Source organism: Equus przewalskii, chromosome 3 (genome assembly GCF_037783145.1).
Source record: "Equus przewalskii isolate Varuska chromosome 3, EquPr2, whole genome shotgun sequence".
In the NCBI taxonomy this organism is placed as follows: domain Eukaryota; kingdom Metazoa; phylum Chordata; class Mammalia; order Perissodactyla; family Equidae; genus Equus; species Equus przewalskii.
The window spans coordinates 35,079,483-35,095,287 of NC_091833.1; the positions used below are offsets into that span (position 1 = coordinate 35,079,483).

The 15,805-nt window shown below is 61.5% G+C and overlaps 1 protein-coding gene across 1 annotated transcript; it reads right to left on the reverse strand.

Annotated features, from left to right (window-relative positions):
* Nucleotides 1-5,160: 5,160 nt before the first annotated feature.
* On the reverse strand, nt 5,161-15,783 carry RNF166 (ring finger protein 166). Its single transcript, XM_070613994.1, has 6 exons — nt 15,597-15,783; nt 10,023-10,179; nt 8,218-8,330; nt 7,564-7,678; nt 7,306-7,413; nt 5,161-6,315 (listed from the first exon to the last, which is right to left on the reverse strand). The coding sequence occupies exons 1-6, from the start codon at nt 15,749-15,751 to the stop codon at nt 6,250-6,252; spliced, it is 714 nt and encodes a 237-aa protein (XP_070470095.1). The 5' UTR covers nt 15,752-15,783; the 3' UTR covers nt 5,161-6,249.
* Nucleotides 15,784-15,805: the final 22 nt, after the last annotated feature.

A 15,805-nucleotide genomic window follows, 5' to 3' on the forward strand; every position in this document is an offset into this window, starting at 1 on the left:
CCAGGACGCCAGGATGCACCTCCCGGGCCCGGCCTCCTGTTGACACGCAGCCAGCCCTGGGGCAGGCTACCAGAAGCCACTGACTGCAGGACCTGGAGTCCCTTCCAGGCACGTCCTGAAGGAGCCAGCTGCGAGTCTGTTGGGTCCAAAGGTGCCTTCTCCACTGGCCTGGCCCGCCGGCCACCATGTTCAGCAGATGCCTCTGCGGGAGCCCAGTTGGTTCTGTCTCCGGGCTGGGTCAGGGCAGTGGGTCAAACTCTCGAGGGGGCCCTCAGCGAGTCTGGCAGCAGCCGGTGGCTCCAGCACCCTCCAGAAACCCATGAGGCGGCTGAGAGCAGCCCTAAGGAGAGCTGCAGCTCCCAGCTCCCACCCCTTGGGGGCGGGTGGTCTTCCTTTCCAGGTGGCACCTTGCTGGAGCTCACGCCTAGCTGGCCCCAAAGAGAAGCGACTGCCCGGCTCCCGCGTCTCAGCGTGAACTGACAACAAGCTGAGGGCAGCGCTAGGGTCGACTCATGTCTCCTGAAGAGACGCTGCAGCCCTTACCCCTGCACCTGTGCTTGTGACCTTACCTGGAAACAGGGTCTTCGCAGGTGCAGTAAAGATGAAGTCATTGGGGTGGGCTCCAGACCAAGGACTGGTGCTCTCATAAAGGGGAAATTTGGACACAGACACACCCAGAGGGAAGATGACGTGAAGACACAGGGAGAACGTCTCGTGAGCCGACGGGTCAGAGTGGTGCAGCTACGAGCCGAGGAGCACCCGGGGCTGACGAGGAGCAGAGGGGAACGGACAGATGCTCCCTCACAGCCCTCAGAAGGAACCAGCCCTGCCAACAACTAGATCTCAGACTTCCGGCCTCCAGACTGTGGCAGAATAAGTTTCTCTTGTTGAAGCCACACAGCTGTGGTACTTTGTTACAGCCGCCCCAGGACGCTCATGCAGACAGTGGCCTGGCCAAGAGGCTGCAGGCCTGGACTCGTCCTGATTTGCTGGGAGGGCCCAGCTGAAATGTGGCAGCTGTTGGTTCAAAAGGAGAACTAACCTCAGCCCTGCAAACCTGAGATGTGCTCAGTTTCTAGAAAGAGGCTGCATTGGTGCCGTTTGCAGCTCCCAATGCCCTCTTCTTGTGCCTGCCCGCCCCCCACCCCAGTGTTTCCAGAGGTTTGGTGTCATAGACTCCGCAAGGGAGGTGCAGGTCCACCTAGCAGCCTGGCCAGCGCCTGCCTCTTCTGCTCTTCCCTTGGAGAAGAGCCCAGACCGAGAGGGGCCAAGCGGCTGGCTGCACCTGCCATGGTCGGAGGAGCCAGGTCTGTTTTCAGCCGGCCAGCTGACTTTTTCCTTTGCTGAGGCCCAGGCTCCGGGTGCGACGCCAACCAGCTCACTGTGTGCTTCTGTTCGATCGTCTGAGAGTGCACCGTCAGAGATGCGCTCCTCGGGCTGGCTGTGCTAAGGCGCCTTTGGACCCTGCCTGTCCTTGTGAGTGAGGTTCAGGCTCCTCCCCCACCAGCATGTTTTGAGAGGGACTGAGGTGGGGAGCTTTGGTTTCTACCAGAGTCCTGGGAGGGAGTTCGGCGGCGTGGGGTGTCAGCACCGTGGGAGGATGGCCTCAGCAGCCTTTTCAGAGACGTCTAGGAGGGGCTGGCTCACCGGTGCCCCTGGGGCGTTGTGTCATGAGGACACACCCTCCCTCGAGTCGGATCCTGGGGCAGAGGCGTTTCCGGTTCCCCATAGATGCCTCGGGGCTTGTCTAGGTGCCCAGTAGGAGGAGCTGGCGCTGGGCCCAGCACAGGGTTTGGCCTATTTCCCCAGGGCTCGTGAGCCGAAATCAAGGGGGCCCTGTGTTAGATGACCTCCAAGAGATTAGGGGGCACGACTCTGCGTACCAGGCCCTTGACAGTTGCAGGCAAGCAGGGGGACTCACCATTGGTTTTGGCGCCAGGCACCTGTGCACTCTTGTGTTTCCCGAAAGGACTGGAGTCTTGCAAACCCCAGGCTGAGCCGAGCCCACCAGGAAGCCCCTCTGCAGTGGGTCTGCATGGCCTGGGCCCAGCCCCTCTGTGTCTGCCTGCTGTCGAGCGCTCCTGCAAGAGGGAAGGGCGAGATTTGCGGCCAGTTCTCAGGAGCCCCAGGGCTAATGAAGGAGCCCGGCCAGGGACAGGGGGCTCCATGCTCTGGGCATCCTGTCTTCAGGTAGGCTGGTCACCTGTCCCCTTCCTAACAGAGAAGGTCACAGGTACCCAGGGACCTGGAGGCACTTTCTAGACAGCAGGGTGCATGTGGACTCCCTGCGCCGTTATGTAACATGAGAGGAAGGGCATGGCGCCCAGTTGCAGACACCCCACGGCATAGGGGCCGGGGCCCAGTGGATGTAGGACTGTCTGGCTGTGTGCTGTGGAGATCAGCGGCCTGGGATTGTCGATCCTTGCTTATGTCAGGGTAGAGGGAGACCCTGGCTTCCAGGAACTCCCAGACTGAAGTGTGTGGGTCCACGAGTCTGAGCCGCATCAAGGTCCCTGTGCAGCCCAGACGGGTTTCTGGAGGGAACCCCGAAGAGGGGCTGGACTGGGCTGAGGCTGTGCCCCCGCTGTGACCTGGGCCTCCTCATGCTCGCTGGGGCAGTCCCACCGGCCTGGGTTTCAGACATTTTCCTCTACCTCGGATTTTATCCAAAGTGAAAGGGAGGATCTGCTGAGTTCCAGCTCGCACGTGTCCCCCACATGGTTCTAGGGTTCACTCTGATGCCCTCCCCTGGGCAGACTGTCCTGGACACTGAGTCACCCTGTGTCCCGTGTGCCCCCATGTTGCCCCGTGTGTCTGTGTGGCCCCGTCTGGCCTGGGCCTGCAGTGGCAGGGACAAGACGGAGGCCATGGCTGGATGCTGTCCTGTGGCTCTTGGCCCTGCGGTCACGCTGAGGGGCCTGGAGGGGACTAAGGTCCTCAGGGGCCCTCGGTGGAGGCCTGTCGGTGTCAGAGGACTCTAAGATGCGCCTGGCTCCTCCTTCCTCCTCCCAGCGCCCCCCCACGGTGAGGAGCCCTCAGCAACGTAGTGGGTGCCGAGGCCTCCACAGGGTGAGACTCAGGGGACAGTCACCCCGGCGTCCACTCCCCGAGGGCAGGCGGTGAGTAAGGGGTGCTGGTGAGGTCGGGACCTGCTGAGACGGCCCTGAAGCAGCCTCCAGGGCTTCCTGGCGCCGAGGGTCATGACCGCTGCGAAGCTGCCTGGGCGTGTGAGAGCAGCACCCGTCCTGCTCCCCTGGGAGGTGTGGACGGGCCTGGCTGGTGGCCAGGTGGGGGCACAGTTGCTGACAGCAGCCCTGTTCTCAGGGCTGAGGGCTCGGGGCCTAACTAGTGACGGGGCACAGGCCCACGTGGGCGGCCCAGAACCAAAGCTGCTGCATGTTCCACGCAGGATGTGCTGGCAGCTTTAGGGAAGAAGCAACAAGGGTCCTGCACCAGAGGATGTACAGCTGGCCCTGGAGAGGCCAGTGCTTAGGACTGCCGGGCGCGCTGGGAGGCTCATGAGGGGACGAAGGCGCCGAGTTGGAGAGTGGAGAGGAGATGGGGGCAGCACAGAGGGAGGGAGAAGCATCCGCACCTGGCGTCCAGTGCCCAGCTGGTCCCAGCACTGTCCAAACTGGCACCGGGTCCCCTGGGTGACTGGCCAGGGCCATCCTGAGGCTCCCCCCGGTGCTGACAGACCCTGGTCCCTCACCCCCGTCAATGAGGCCCTGGGGATGTGGCCTTGGGTCTGCACTTGGGGGCCATGTCCCTGGCAGGCGGTCGGGAGGACAGGCAGGGGGTGTGGCTCCCTAGGGGCTAAGGTTCGGGGGCCCAGCTCCCCTGGCCTCTTGCAGGAGGGGCTCAGCTACAGCACCGGCCTTCCTGCCCCATCAGCCCTGGGGGAAGCTGAGACTGGACTCAGATGGCTCCCCTAGGACTTGCTTCATCACAGGCCTCCTTCTGGAAGGCAATGGAAAGGACAGGCCAGCCTGCAGCTCCGCTGCACCCTGGAGCCTGGCGTCCATGGCCAGTGGGGTCAGAGAGCGGTCAGAGGCGAGGTGGGGATAGTGGCTCCTAACAAAGGTGTCTGAGGCTGACTGCTTCTCAAGGGGGCAACCCGCCCAGATCACAGCTCCCCCTCGAGTGACTGCTTGTGGACACTGCTGCTGGCCCAGCCCTGTGGAGGCTTCAAGCTCAGGAGACCCGGCTTCTCCTCAGAGGAATGGACCAGAACATAGCCCTGCCTGGGGAACCAGACTAGCAACGGATAGTGGAGAGCATGGCAGGAGTGTGGCTCGCTGACCAAACGCCAAGACATTGGCCAGCAGGTGATTTTTCTTGGCTTTTAAAGGCCCACGGTGACTTGGGAACAGCAGGGGTCAGTGGCACTGATGGTGGCCCCAAGTGCCATTCCTGGGTGGGTGTTTCACAGGAAGTCCTGGTGCCGATGTCTAAACAGCTCCGTGCAATGCTCCAGCATTCGAGTGAGGCTCCAGGTTCGAGGGCTGAGAGCACAGGCTGGGGCACCAGGCAGGCTGCCAGGGAGGCTGTGGCGCACCAAGAGGCAGCAGTGGGGGAGAGGGGCTGCCATACGAGGACCATAGCTGGGGTGGCAAGGTTTCACATCAACGGAGTCCCAAAGACCACCCCAAAGGCCACTAAGGCACCTGTGGGCCCCAGAACCGGCCCCATCCAGACCTGCCCCAGCCGAGGGATTCCAGGAAGTGCCCACCCTGCCAGCCTGAGGACGAGGAAGGAAGCGAAAGGCACCAACGCCCAGCAAACCTTTGCGGAAGTTCCAGGGGACCAGATGTGGTTCAAGAAATAGGATGTGCTCTGGGAGAGAGAAAAGCAGGCCAGGAGTGAGAGCACAGGCTGAGGGAAGCCAAGGCCCGCAAGGGCCCAGGAGAGTTGGCAGGACCAGCTGGCAGGGGGCAGCTCTGCTCCTCGGAACATCACAGGCAGGACAGCTGCCCGACAGCGCCCCTCCTGGCCACTGTGTCCTCTTTACGGGTGACCCTGAAGCCAGCTGCTTTCTGAGTCGGGACGGCCTGGGGGGGGTGCACACCTGCAGCCCTCAGCACAGGGAGCTGCGGCAACTGCAAACCAGCCCCCTACGTTCAACATTCGCAGCATGAAACCTGCCCGTCAAGGCTGCTATAGATGCTTTGAAACATTTTATTTAAATTTTTTTAAAGACAGCAATAATTTATGCCATGAACCGAACGAGTACTGATGAGTGCTTTCTGGCTGGACCCACCACTGGCCAAGCCCACCCCGACCAGGCCCCCGAGCTCTGCCACTGCTAGGGGCGGCCCTGCCTGAGGAGGGCTGTGGTCAGCTTTGGAAACACGACAGTGGGGCCGAGGCCAGGACCGCAGGCAGGAGGAGGCCTCTGCACCACTGGGGAGGCCTCAGAGCAGACCCAGCCGCTGCAAGTGGCCGGGGGCTTTGATATTTCTTCCTGGTTATTATCAAAGGGAAACCGACAGGCTGACCAGAGGAACCCGGGAGAACGGTGAGGTGACCTGGGGACGCGGCCACTTCGGTCCTGCGCACAAGTGATGCCCTGCAGCTCATCTCAGCTGCAGCGTTTGCCCCATCTCTCCTTCCCTCCCCTGCACCAAGACCAAAACTGCTTATTTTTGATCGTTTTTTTAAAAAATATAATTTTGTAAATGTTCCATAAAAATACTATTGTTCCTAATCAAACACAGATATTGCAATAGGAAGAGTAACTGCTCTGTCTTTGCTCTATAAAATGTGAAAAGGTCATCACACCAGATAATATAGAAAAAGTGCCAGGATCTCCAGGTATCACAAAGCCAGTACCAAGGGCACAGGGGGAGGTGCTGCCAGAGGCCGGGTGGGCAGCTCGGACCCCTCCCACGCTTCCCTGCTCAGCAGTGGGTCCTCCCGGCATGGGGAGGACATCATGGCTTTGAGACAGACAGACAGCCAGCTGCTCTCAGCCCCCACAGGCCGGCACTGCGAGGGCCACCTGCTCAGCCTGAAGCACCGAAGAAACCAGCGACGCTCGGCCAGGAGCACAGGCAGCCGTCCTTTGACGGCGAGGGCACCGTGGTCTCTGCCGGCCTCTGGTAGGCTCGGGGACCCCTCCTCTTGCAACAACGGAGGCTCCACCTGGCCCACGAGGCGCGGTCCCATGCAGGCGCTGGGCCGCACAGAGCCAGCACAGCCCTGTCCCTCGAGGCAGGAGCGCTTGGTCCCGGTGGCTGGGCTGCGCCTTCAGTTCTCCGAGAGAGACAGGGCCAGGGCAGCCTGGAAGGCGGCCTCCTCGTCGATGCTGTAGTCCTGGAAGACAGAAGTGGAGTGGGCCAGGGGAACGCAAGGGCCGGGCGAGCCGGCTGTGCTGGCGGCGTCTCAGAGCTACCTCCTCTGTCCGGTCACCCCAGACTAGCGCTACCACTTCCAGTCTCCACACCTCCCTGCAGCACGACCCAGGTCACAGCCCAGGCCGAGTCCCCAGGGTCACGCAGCAACTGCTTGGTGGGATGTTGAAGTGCTGCCCACGCGTGGGGGCAACATCTGGCTTCTCCCAAGGTCTTTATCCCCCGAGGGCAGCGCGGGCCGTGCAGCGTGTCCCCAGCAGACAGCTCGCCCAGTGACCGAGGCTGAGTGGGTCTGTGAGGACACGTGGGACGAGAGCTGTTCTCTCATCTCAGAACACCGCAAAAACAGGGTTCTGAGATGAGCAGAGAAGCCAGAATCTTCACAGCCTCACAATGAGGACCCGGGCAGACAGAAGTGCGAGTGATTAATCTCACCAGCCCTGGCGCCCAGAGGCTGGAGGCTGGAGGGGGACTGGACGGACAGGACGGACAGGGCGGGGAGGGCAGGGCTGACCTGCTGCAGCTGGAGAGGGAGGGAGCCGGAGGTCCTTCCATGGGATGAGAGTCCCTCTAGCTCATCTCCAACAGGCACCTTGAGGGAGCCTGTCACCCACTAAAGGTACCAAGGCACTCTCTGTCCCAAGGCCACCGTGCAGGGCTGGGGATATGGTGACCCTGCCACGGCTGCTGTAGCTGTGGCTGCCTCTCCCGGAAGGGCTCCATGTGAAGTGAGCTCGCTGCCCGGTGGTGAGGGACCCCGCAGAACAAAGGGGCCGTCACAGGACTGCTCTGTGCAGACCCAAGGTCCCGAGGCCCCTGGTGTCCACGCGGACCTGATGGCCATAGCACCCCACCACAGGAAGCTCCCACAGGAGCCAGGGGAGCCTCTGCGTCCAGCTTCCTTTTTGCAGCCGTTGGGGCTGAGGCTGCTTATGGGTAGGGAGACACCCACCACGAAGGTGTCGTAGGAGAACTTGTGCCGGTGGAGCAGGTGCTGTAGGAAGTTGGCGCTCCTGTAGCTGGGGTCGCCCCAGGGCATCGCTGAGCAGATGGGGCACACCTGCAACAGGGGCGCTGGGTGAAGCCGCGCTCGGGGCTGGGAGCAAGCCCTCCACCCTGGGGTCCCAGGAGGGCCACCTGTGGGCGGACAGTGGGACCCAGGCACCCCTGGATGCAGGGGGCAGGCTCCGCGGCAGGCGCAGGTGCTCACCACGCGGTTGGGGTCGCTGCGGTGGTTGTCCACGCAGTGCTTCACCAGCTCCTGCTGGTCCAGGTTGCGGGCACCGCAGTAAGGGCAGGTGAAGGTGGACCTGTTGGGGATGGCGCTGCGGGGGTGGGGAGTGTGAGTGGTGGCCAGGCCGGCCTTGCCCACCTTCCTGCCGCCTGCCCCGACCCCATCACAGGCTTGCCGTGCCCTCCCCTCTGTGGGCTCCGGGCCACGGGCAGGAAGGAGGCCCAGCCAAAGTGCCAAGGACTGCGGCTGCCATGGGCACTCTGCTTCCCCCCGGCACACCCCACTGCGACTGCTCTGGAGCTCTGCTCGCCACCCAGTCCACTCCCAGTCCCTCCCCTTCCCCACGCGCCTGTGCAAGCAGGGGAGGACTGCCCTTCCACCGCCTGCCCTGAGAGGAGGCGTCTGTCCAGCCCCAGGATTTCTGGGGGCCAAACTTCCTGCTGGGAGGTGGCGCCTGGGCCCTCCTCAGGGTCCCCTTCCTACAGGGTGGCGAGAACCTCCACAGAGGGGATGCAGCAGCCCCTCCTACCTCCTCAGGGTGGAGCTGCACTGCCCCCACCCAGCAACGCAGGCCAGGCGCTGTCCCCACAAGGGACAGGGACCCTGAGCACCCCCAGCAGGGTGGCCTACCTGGGGATGGGCTGGGACGTGGGCACCACGGGGACGAACTTGGGACAGTTGGCCATCTGCTCCTGGACCTTCATGCAGGAGGAGATGTGTACCCTCATCTTGGCCAGTGTCACCTGGGAAGAGAGAGGTGGGGGATGGGGGTCAGTGGAGGCCAAGGCCTCAGGTTGCAGAGGGCGAGGGAACGACCAGCAGGCAGGGCAGGTTCCTGGAGGCCTCTCTCAGGGGCTGCGTGTCCCTGCTAGAGAAGAGACGCTGAGGGAGGGAGACACAGGCCAGGACCCAGAGGGGCCGCCAAGCTCCGCCCAGCAGCAGGTGCTCACAGCTTCAAGGTGTGGCAGTGCAGGAGGCAGGCGTCCAGCCACCAGCCCCGGACAGGAGCACGCCCTAGTGGGGCCCTCGGGGAGCTGCAGAAGGGCAGGGACGGTCCATGGGGGACCAGGAAGGGCATTTATCCCTTCCTAATGGGAGCCAACATACAAAATCCTTTTAGACAGCTCAATGTCTGACAAAACTCCTTACCGAAAGTACCAAACCAAACTGGACCCACCCCAGCACAACCTTCTCCTCGGCAGCCCGAGTCATGCATGCTGGCCGAGGGGGAAAGCTGGCTCAGAACAGGGCAGGGGAAGGGAGCACCGACTCCGGAGAGCTGGCGCGGGGACCCTCGGGCAGATGCAGGTGAACGACCAGAAGGAAGAGACGGGGTAAACCCTCCCTGGGGAGTGGACGCCACCAATTCTGCCATGTCACCAATGCCAAGAAGCTGGGGTCAACATCTCACAAAAAGAAACCACCTCGCAGAGCCAAGGAAGTGGCGAGGGATGGCCGAGGAGGGACGACTGCCTCCATGAGCGCATGGGGCCCTGTCCCCAGGGTGAGGCCTCTGGGGCAGCAGGAGAAGGTCCTTCCAATAGCAGCCAGGCTCCCAGCTCTGCCCAGGGCTGGCGGACACTGGGAGAAGCCCGCCCCCCCAGGCCCGCCCCGTGGCCCTGCGTACGTGTGCGAGTGGACAGAACCGAAAATGCTGCAGCAAAGGGCAGGGCTGCCTCGCGTGTGAAACTCCAGGACTCTGGTCTGCTCTACTCTCTGGGGGAAGAAGCCTGCCAGGGAGGGGGTGGCATGCCAGCTTGCAGGAAGCCACAGCAGCCCCCTCACCATGGACCTCAGGGCAGGCCCTGGACATTCAGACCTTTGACCTTTAGGACAAAGCAACCAGGGGTTGCTCCCTTTTGTGCCAAGTTGACGGAACTTGTTAACCCGAGACAGCAGAGTCCGACAATGGAAATTCAAAATCAGCTCCCGGGGCTGAGGCCTCCCCACCCCTCACACTGGGTGTAGGGAGGGTGGTGGGTGAGCTGTGGGGGTGAATGGGGGGCACTGAGAGCCACGATGAGCTACAGGCGCCCAGCACACCAGATGCTCTCAAGCTGCCTGTGACACACACCGTACCACCATCATGGCTCTCCCCTCAGCGGCATGGCTTGCAGTGGACAGGTCACTAGGGTGTCGAGGCTGCATATAGGGTGGGTTTCAGCTTAGACCGTGTCCCTGCATTGGCCCCAATACACATGAGCGACCCAGAGCCCAGGCCAGGCAGTGGGGTGTGGGGACGTGATGTGGGTGGGGAACCTGCAGCCATAAGCGGTGAGCAATGCGGTGGGGGAGGGGCCTGAGAGGAGCCACAGGTCCCACAGGAAAGACAAGCAGCCGACGCCCAGTTCCTCTGCTGGACAGCAGGACTGGGCCTGAAGCTGCCTGGCCAGAGCTCCCACCCGGCCTCAGGATAGCCTTGTGGGGCAGGGTACCTTCTTGTTGCAGCCCCGGCAGGGTGCCTTGTAGGACGAAAGCTGCTTCTCCACGTGGGTGGCCTTGTCCACCTTCTTGGGGTCGAAGGGCAGGCGGCACAGCGGGCAGAGGGGGGACGGCACCTGCAGGCAGGGCTGGAGGCACTCCCCACAGAACCTGCAGGGGGTGGGGGACATGAGCCTGAGGGCCGCCGGTCACATGGTCCTCGCTAACCACCCTCTTGCTCCAGCGCACGTGAGGCAGCTCCCCAATGGTGTCAACAGCAGGCTGCTAGAGATGGTCACTTGTGTGCCCAAGTCCCACTGGCTGGATGGCATCTCTGACTAAAAGATGACCGGGGTCCCCTCCCCGCCATGCCTCTCCAGGACCTGTGCCAACCCTGGTCCCAGCGAGGGCTCTGGCTGCAGTAGGTCTGGGCTCAGCCTGCCCATCTCACCACTATGCAGAGATGACAACACCTCAGGGGGTTAAGGGGACGCAGGGACAGCACAGGGGGACCCTGGAGGCCCTCTACTCACTGAGCCCTGAGGAGTAAAATCACTAACGATGGTGGGAGAAGAACTGCCGGCCGTGGGGCCCAGGACTTGTGGGACAGGGTAGGGCCAAAGCTGGCAGGGTAGTGTCACCAGCCTTGGGACAGTGCCCCCTCCCCAGGCAGGAAGGGCTCTGGCTTGGCCTGAGCAGAGGCTTGGTGACAGAAGGGGCTGTGCTCAGGCTCTTTTCCGCCGAGCAGTGACGATGACGGCCCTGGGCACCCGGCACCTGAGGCTCCTCGCTGCCCTGAGCTCCTGAACTGGTCCTTGAGATGCCAAGCTGCGAGGATGGCTGGCTGGCAGGATATAGGTACTAGCAGTCCCGTGTGTGCGGCCCCAGCAGCGACACGGTGCTGTACTTAGACCCACCCCCACGCTGCAGAAGCATGCTCATCGCTTGGGCGGGAGGAGAGGCGATCAGCAGGGGACACCAGGCTCCAGAACTCCCAGTGGGGAGCAAGAGGGAGAAAGAGCTTGAGCACAGGACCACCTCACTCCAGCTTCATAGGAACTGCCGTGGGGACTGCTCAGCCGCAACGTGGGACTGGGGACGTGGAGACACTGAAATGGGGCCTCCACAGCCCCAGAAGAGCATCCTCAGCCACAGGAAGGGGATCAGGCCCACACCCACAAGAAAGGTGGCAACTTCACAGACTGCAAGAAATCTGCAAGAAATCTGGGTGCGCACAATTCTACTCCTACCTGTGCATTAGGCAGGCTGGGCCGTGGGTGGGGACAAGAGCTGTATGGGACATAGGGGATGTGGGAATGTTCCCAAGTGTACAGAAGACTCAGCTAAGCTAAGGGATCAGCGTTCTCTCTGCCATCAGGAGATTTTCACCTCCTTCTCAAGAGAAGGCAGCTGAGGGCGATCCAGAGTCCCGCCTGCTAGGCCTCCTCCTACATGCTGGCTTCCGGTGCAGCCGCCACCTGGCTTGTCACTGCTCGTGTTAACATTTGCAGAGAGAAGGCCCAGCTCAGCCTGATGCCTGAGGCCCATGAGAAAGCAGAGTTCCGACACCCCTCTTCCTGCAGCATAAGGAGGTCGGCCCACTTGTCACCACCTCCCCCGGTGAGGGCTCGCCAGGCACCACCCATAAGCATGCACGGGAGACACCCACGCACCCACCCCTTGGCGCTCTGGCGAGGACTCCAGGGCTGCCCCCCTCATGGACCCCAGGACCTGATTAGCCGAACAGCCAGGGGAGGCCTCTTACTTCACCCCATCGCTGGAGGAAAGTGCTGGCAAGAGGGTCAGACCTGGGAGGTCACATGAAAACCCACATTAGGGCTCACAGCAGCGCCAGCCACAGAGCCAAGAGTGAGAAGAAGCCAGTGTCCTCAATGGGTGACGGACACACAGAACGCAGCCTGTCCCCATGTTGGGCTACTGCTCAGCCACAGAGGGAGGCAAGTGCTGAGCCACTACCACTCGGATGGCCCATGAAAACGTGACACTCAGTGAAAGAAGCTGGTCACAAAGGGCCACACAGTGTGCAATTCCATTTACACGAAGTGTCCAGAACAGGCAAATCCACAGAAAGCAGATCAGTGGCTGCCAGTGAGGGGTGGGTGGCATGAAGTTTGACTGCTAATGGGAACGAGGTTTCTTTTTGGGGTAAAGAATGTTTTAAAATTGACTGTGGTGATGGTCGCTCAATGCTGTGGATGTACTAGGAACCCCTAAGTTGTACACTTTAAATGAGGAAACTGTATCTCAGTGAAGCTGTGGAAAACACACACAGAAGAGGCCACAGGAGCCACTGGGGGATGAGTCGCCACATGAGCAGAAGGCAAGGTCCCAGACAGGCCTCAGGAAGGGTACATCCCTGGGGAAATGCACAGAAGGTTGGAGTGAAGGGCGCCTCCAGAAGGAGGAGGCAGGGAAGCTTCGGCATCTTGAGGAGGTATCCACAGCCCCCGCATGACCCCTGGACTTGCCTGCCCACCCCACAGTACTGCCTGTCTCCGTGTCATGGTCCCTGAGGAGTCAGAGGCAGAACCAGGTGTCCATGTGGCAGCCCAGCTCACGGCCTAGTTTCCAGCATCATCACCACGGTGTGCTGAGAGCCGCAGCAGACGAGCAGTGCCCACTTCTCCAACAGGAGGTTTCTGCCAGCGTCCGCCCAAGGGGCTGGTGCCGAGCAGCTTCTCAGCTGAAGGAGGCAGCTGAGGAGCTGAGGAGTCTGCTCTCCCACGCCAGACTCATGGGTACAGCTGGAGCAGCCAGACGGCCGCCACGTGGACTCCCGGCTACAGCGGCACCACCAATGTGTTTCACTCCTGTCCTGGCCTCCTGCAGACACAGGTGCACTAGGACGGGCCAATGTCTCAGAGAAAGGCAAGCAGGCCAGGCCCTGGGCACCCAGAGCCATCCCAAGCAGCAGAGGCCAACTTTCAAAACCTTTTCCGGGCGGTCTCTCAATCGCTCACGTCCTGGCCCAGCTGACTCGGCTCACCCACATGCAGATCCACATGAGCCGCCTGTGGGCCCAGGCCTCTCTGCGCCCTGACCAAGGCCTGCGCTCTCGATGGCCAAGCAGGAAGTGACAGAAGCTCCTGAGGCCTCTGGGATCCCACCCAGGGAAGCCAGCTTGTTGGCCTGGGTGCTGGCAAGCAGAGGGTTGTACAGGCTCAGTGGTCCCCAGGGTCTCTGTGGTCACTGCTGCAAGAGTTCAAGGTGGTGGGGCCGCTGAAGGGGGTGGGGGGAGTGGCTAAGAGGCCGGCCCAGGCCTGATTGCCCAAGCTCAAACCCTGGCTTTGTGGTGACACTCAGGAACTTTACTCAGCTTCTCTGTGTCTCATTCTCCTTGCACAAAAAAATAATGACAGTACCTGCCTCACAGGGCCATGGCATGCAGGCAGTACTCGGAAACCATCTACTTTACCACTCCTCGTGGTTCCCCTTAAACACAAGCCTTTTAATTTTCATGACCTCTGTTCGTTAACAAACTGCAAGTAGAATAGTTAGCTGGAGGGAAAAATGTGACAACACGGACTGGAGGGAATAAAAGAAAAGATATACAGGCCAGAGGCAGCCTGGGGCTGAGCCCAGCCCCAAACAAACATGAGCTGGGCGGAGGGCCCACCAGAGGGTTAGAAACAGCCCTGAAGCTTCTGTTCTGGATGCGGCTCACTGCTGCGGATGTCCCCAACCCGTTCCCGGGAGCTCTTCCACAAGCTAAGCTGAAGGGCCTCTTGCCCCTGGGCTCCTGCTCGAAAATCCTCTCCCTGGCCCCTCTTCTTCGGTCCCGGTGCTAGAGCAGGGGACCCGCCCCATACGAGGCTGTTCTCACCACCAGAAATTCTACTTTGTGGAAGGAAACTGCTGACAATCAGGTGGCCATGGAGGAGAAATAAGCAGACCACCAGCAAACTTTCTTTGAAGGAAAGGCACGAGCCTTTGAACCTGTGCTCATGTGCACACATGCCTTCATGACACTGGACAAGGGACTCGGGAAAGTAGGAGTCAGAGACAGAATAGCCAGGAAAACCAGCGAGGAGATCCAGGGAGAAGGTCTGTTTAAGGCAGACGCTCCAGAAGAGGCTTGCGCAGGACCGTCTCACCACCAGACCAGGGGTCAGATTCTGCCGACGAAGGCAGGGGGAGGGGTCAGACTCTGCCCAGGAAGGCAGGGGGAGGGGTTTGCAGGAAGTCATGCTTTCGCAACAGCTCTGTGTGGCTCTGCTCTCTGAAAACCACATTTTAAGAAAAGACTTATTTGGAGAAAAAAAAGATAGAATATACAAGTTTGTGCAGACCAAGAAACTGGAAACGCTGCAGCCCAGGGCTGGGTGAGTGCTGATGCCAAGGGGACACCACCCAAAGCTGAGGAAAGGATTTCTTAGGCCCAGGACAAGCCTTACAGGTCTCTCACTGAGGGACTGGGAGAGGCAGAACACACCTCCAAACACCCACTAGTACGTGCTTACAAGAAGGAGGTCCTGTCAGGCCCTGCCAAAACATCAAGCAGCATGAAAGAGCGAGAGGCGCAGTGCCCTTCAGGACAAGTCGGCAGTGCTCTCCTGGTATGGGTTAGCACCTGTGCTGCCTGACACCGGAGGAAGGAAAGTGAAGGCTTCCTGGATCCTGACACTGTCCCTGCCACCTCCCTGGGTGCAGAGTAGTCACACAACTAGCCAGTAGTTCCAGCTCCCTCTTTGCATCAGGAGCCTCCTAAGTCAGCTGCTTTTGTTTGCAAAATGTTCTGGGACCTCCTACCAGCCTAGGTGAACCTCTAGCCCAATTCCTTGGAGTGACAGCCCCGACGCCTCAGCAGCTCTGCTGGCAGCCAAGCCCTCCTGCCCCCTCTCCTCCCCCTGCTCATTTCACTCCAGCGCTGTATTATTCAGCCACTTGGGAGAATCGGAGAGCAGACACTCTGATTTTGGTTCCCTCCCAACCAGGCTGGCAGCTCTGAGAAGACTTGAGTACAGCTCTCAGCTGGGAGGAGAGCCACATCCTCAGGTTTCTGTTCCTAAAACACCCCAGTGGGCCCTGGTGCAGCTGGAAACCCTAGCAAGGTGCTTGGCATCTAGTCCCCTGAGGTCCAGCCTGCCTAGCTGCTCGGTGATCCAAGTGGCCCAAGTTCTCCATCAAAAGAAAACAGCACCAGATCCAAACAAGCCCCTCTCCTAACTTTAGGGAACTCCTCTACTCTGCAGTCAAGACAAGCAGACAGCGGTCTGAACAAAAGTTGACAGCAAAACCCACAAGGCATTTATTTACAACTGCCGGCCCCAGTCTCCAGGAAACCGAATCGAAGGCGACTGGCGCAGAGGTCGCGCCTGCTGCCCTCTGGGTACCTGGGGAGGCCCGCCGAGCCGTCAGCAGCCCCGAGGACCTCGAGGCCCGGCAGGGCTGCAGGTCGCCCCATGTGCCGAGCGGTTGGGAGGGGGCTGGGCTAAGGCTGGAGAACGCGCCCAGAGGGCAGGGGCGGCCTGTGCAGGGAGCCCGGCAACCCCGGGCCCCGCGTCCTCCGGGCGCCGTGGCTGAGCCGGGCCGCCGACCCCTCCCCTCCCGGAGGCCGGCGCACTCACGTGTGGCCGCAGCTGCCGATGGCCACCGGCCGGTGGTAGACCTCCAGGCAGATGGGGCAACTGTACTGCGCCTCCAGGCCGCTGTCGCCGCCCGCGGGCCCGCCCGGCGGCTGCCGCTGCTGAGCCGAGGCCACCAGGCTGCGGAACATCGCCATCCCGGGGCCAGGCCCGCCGCCACCGCCTCCCCTGTCCCGGCCCGGCCCGGCCCG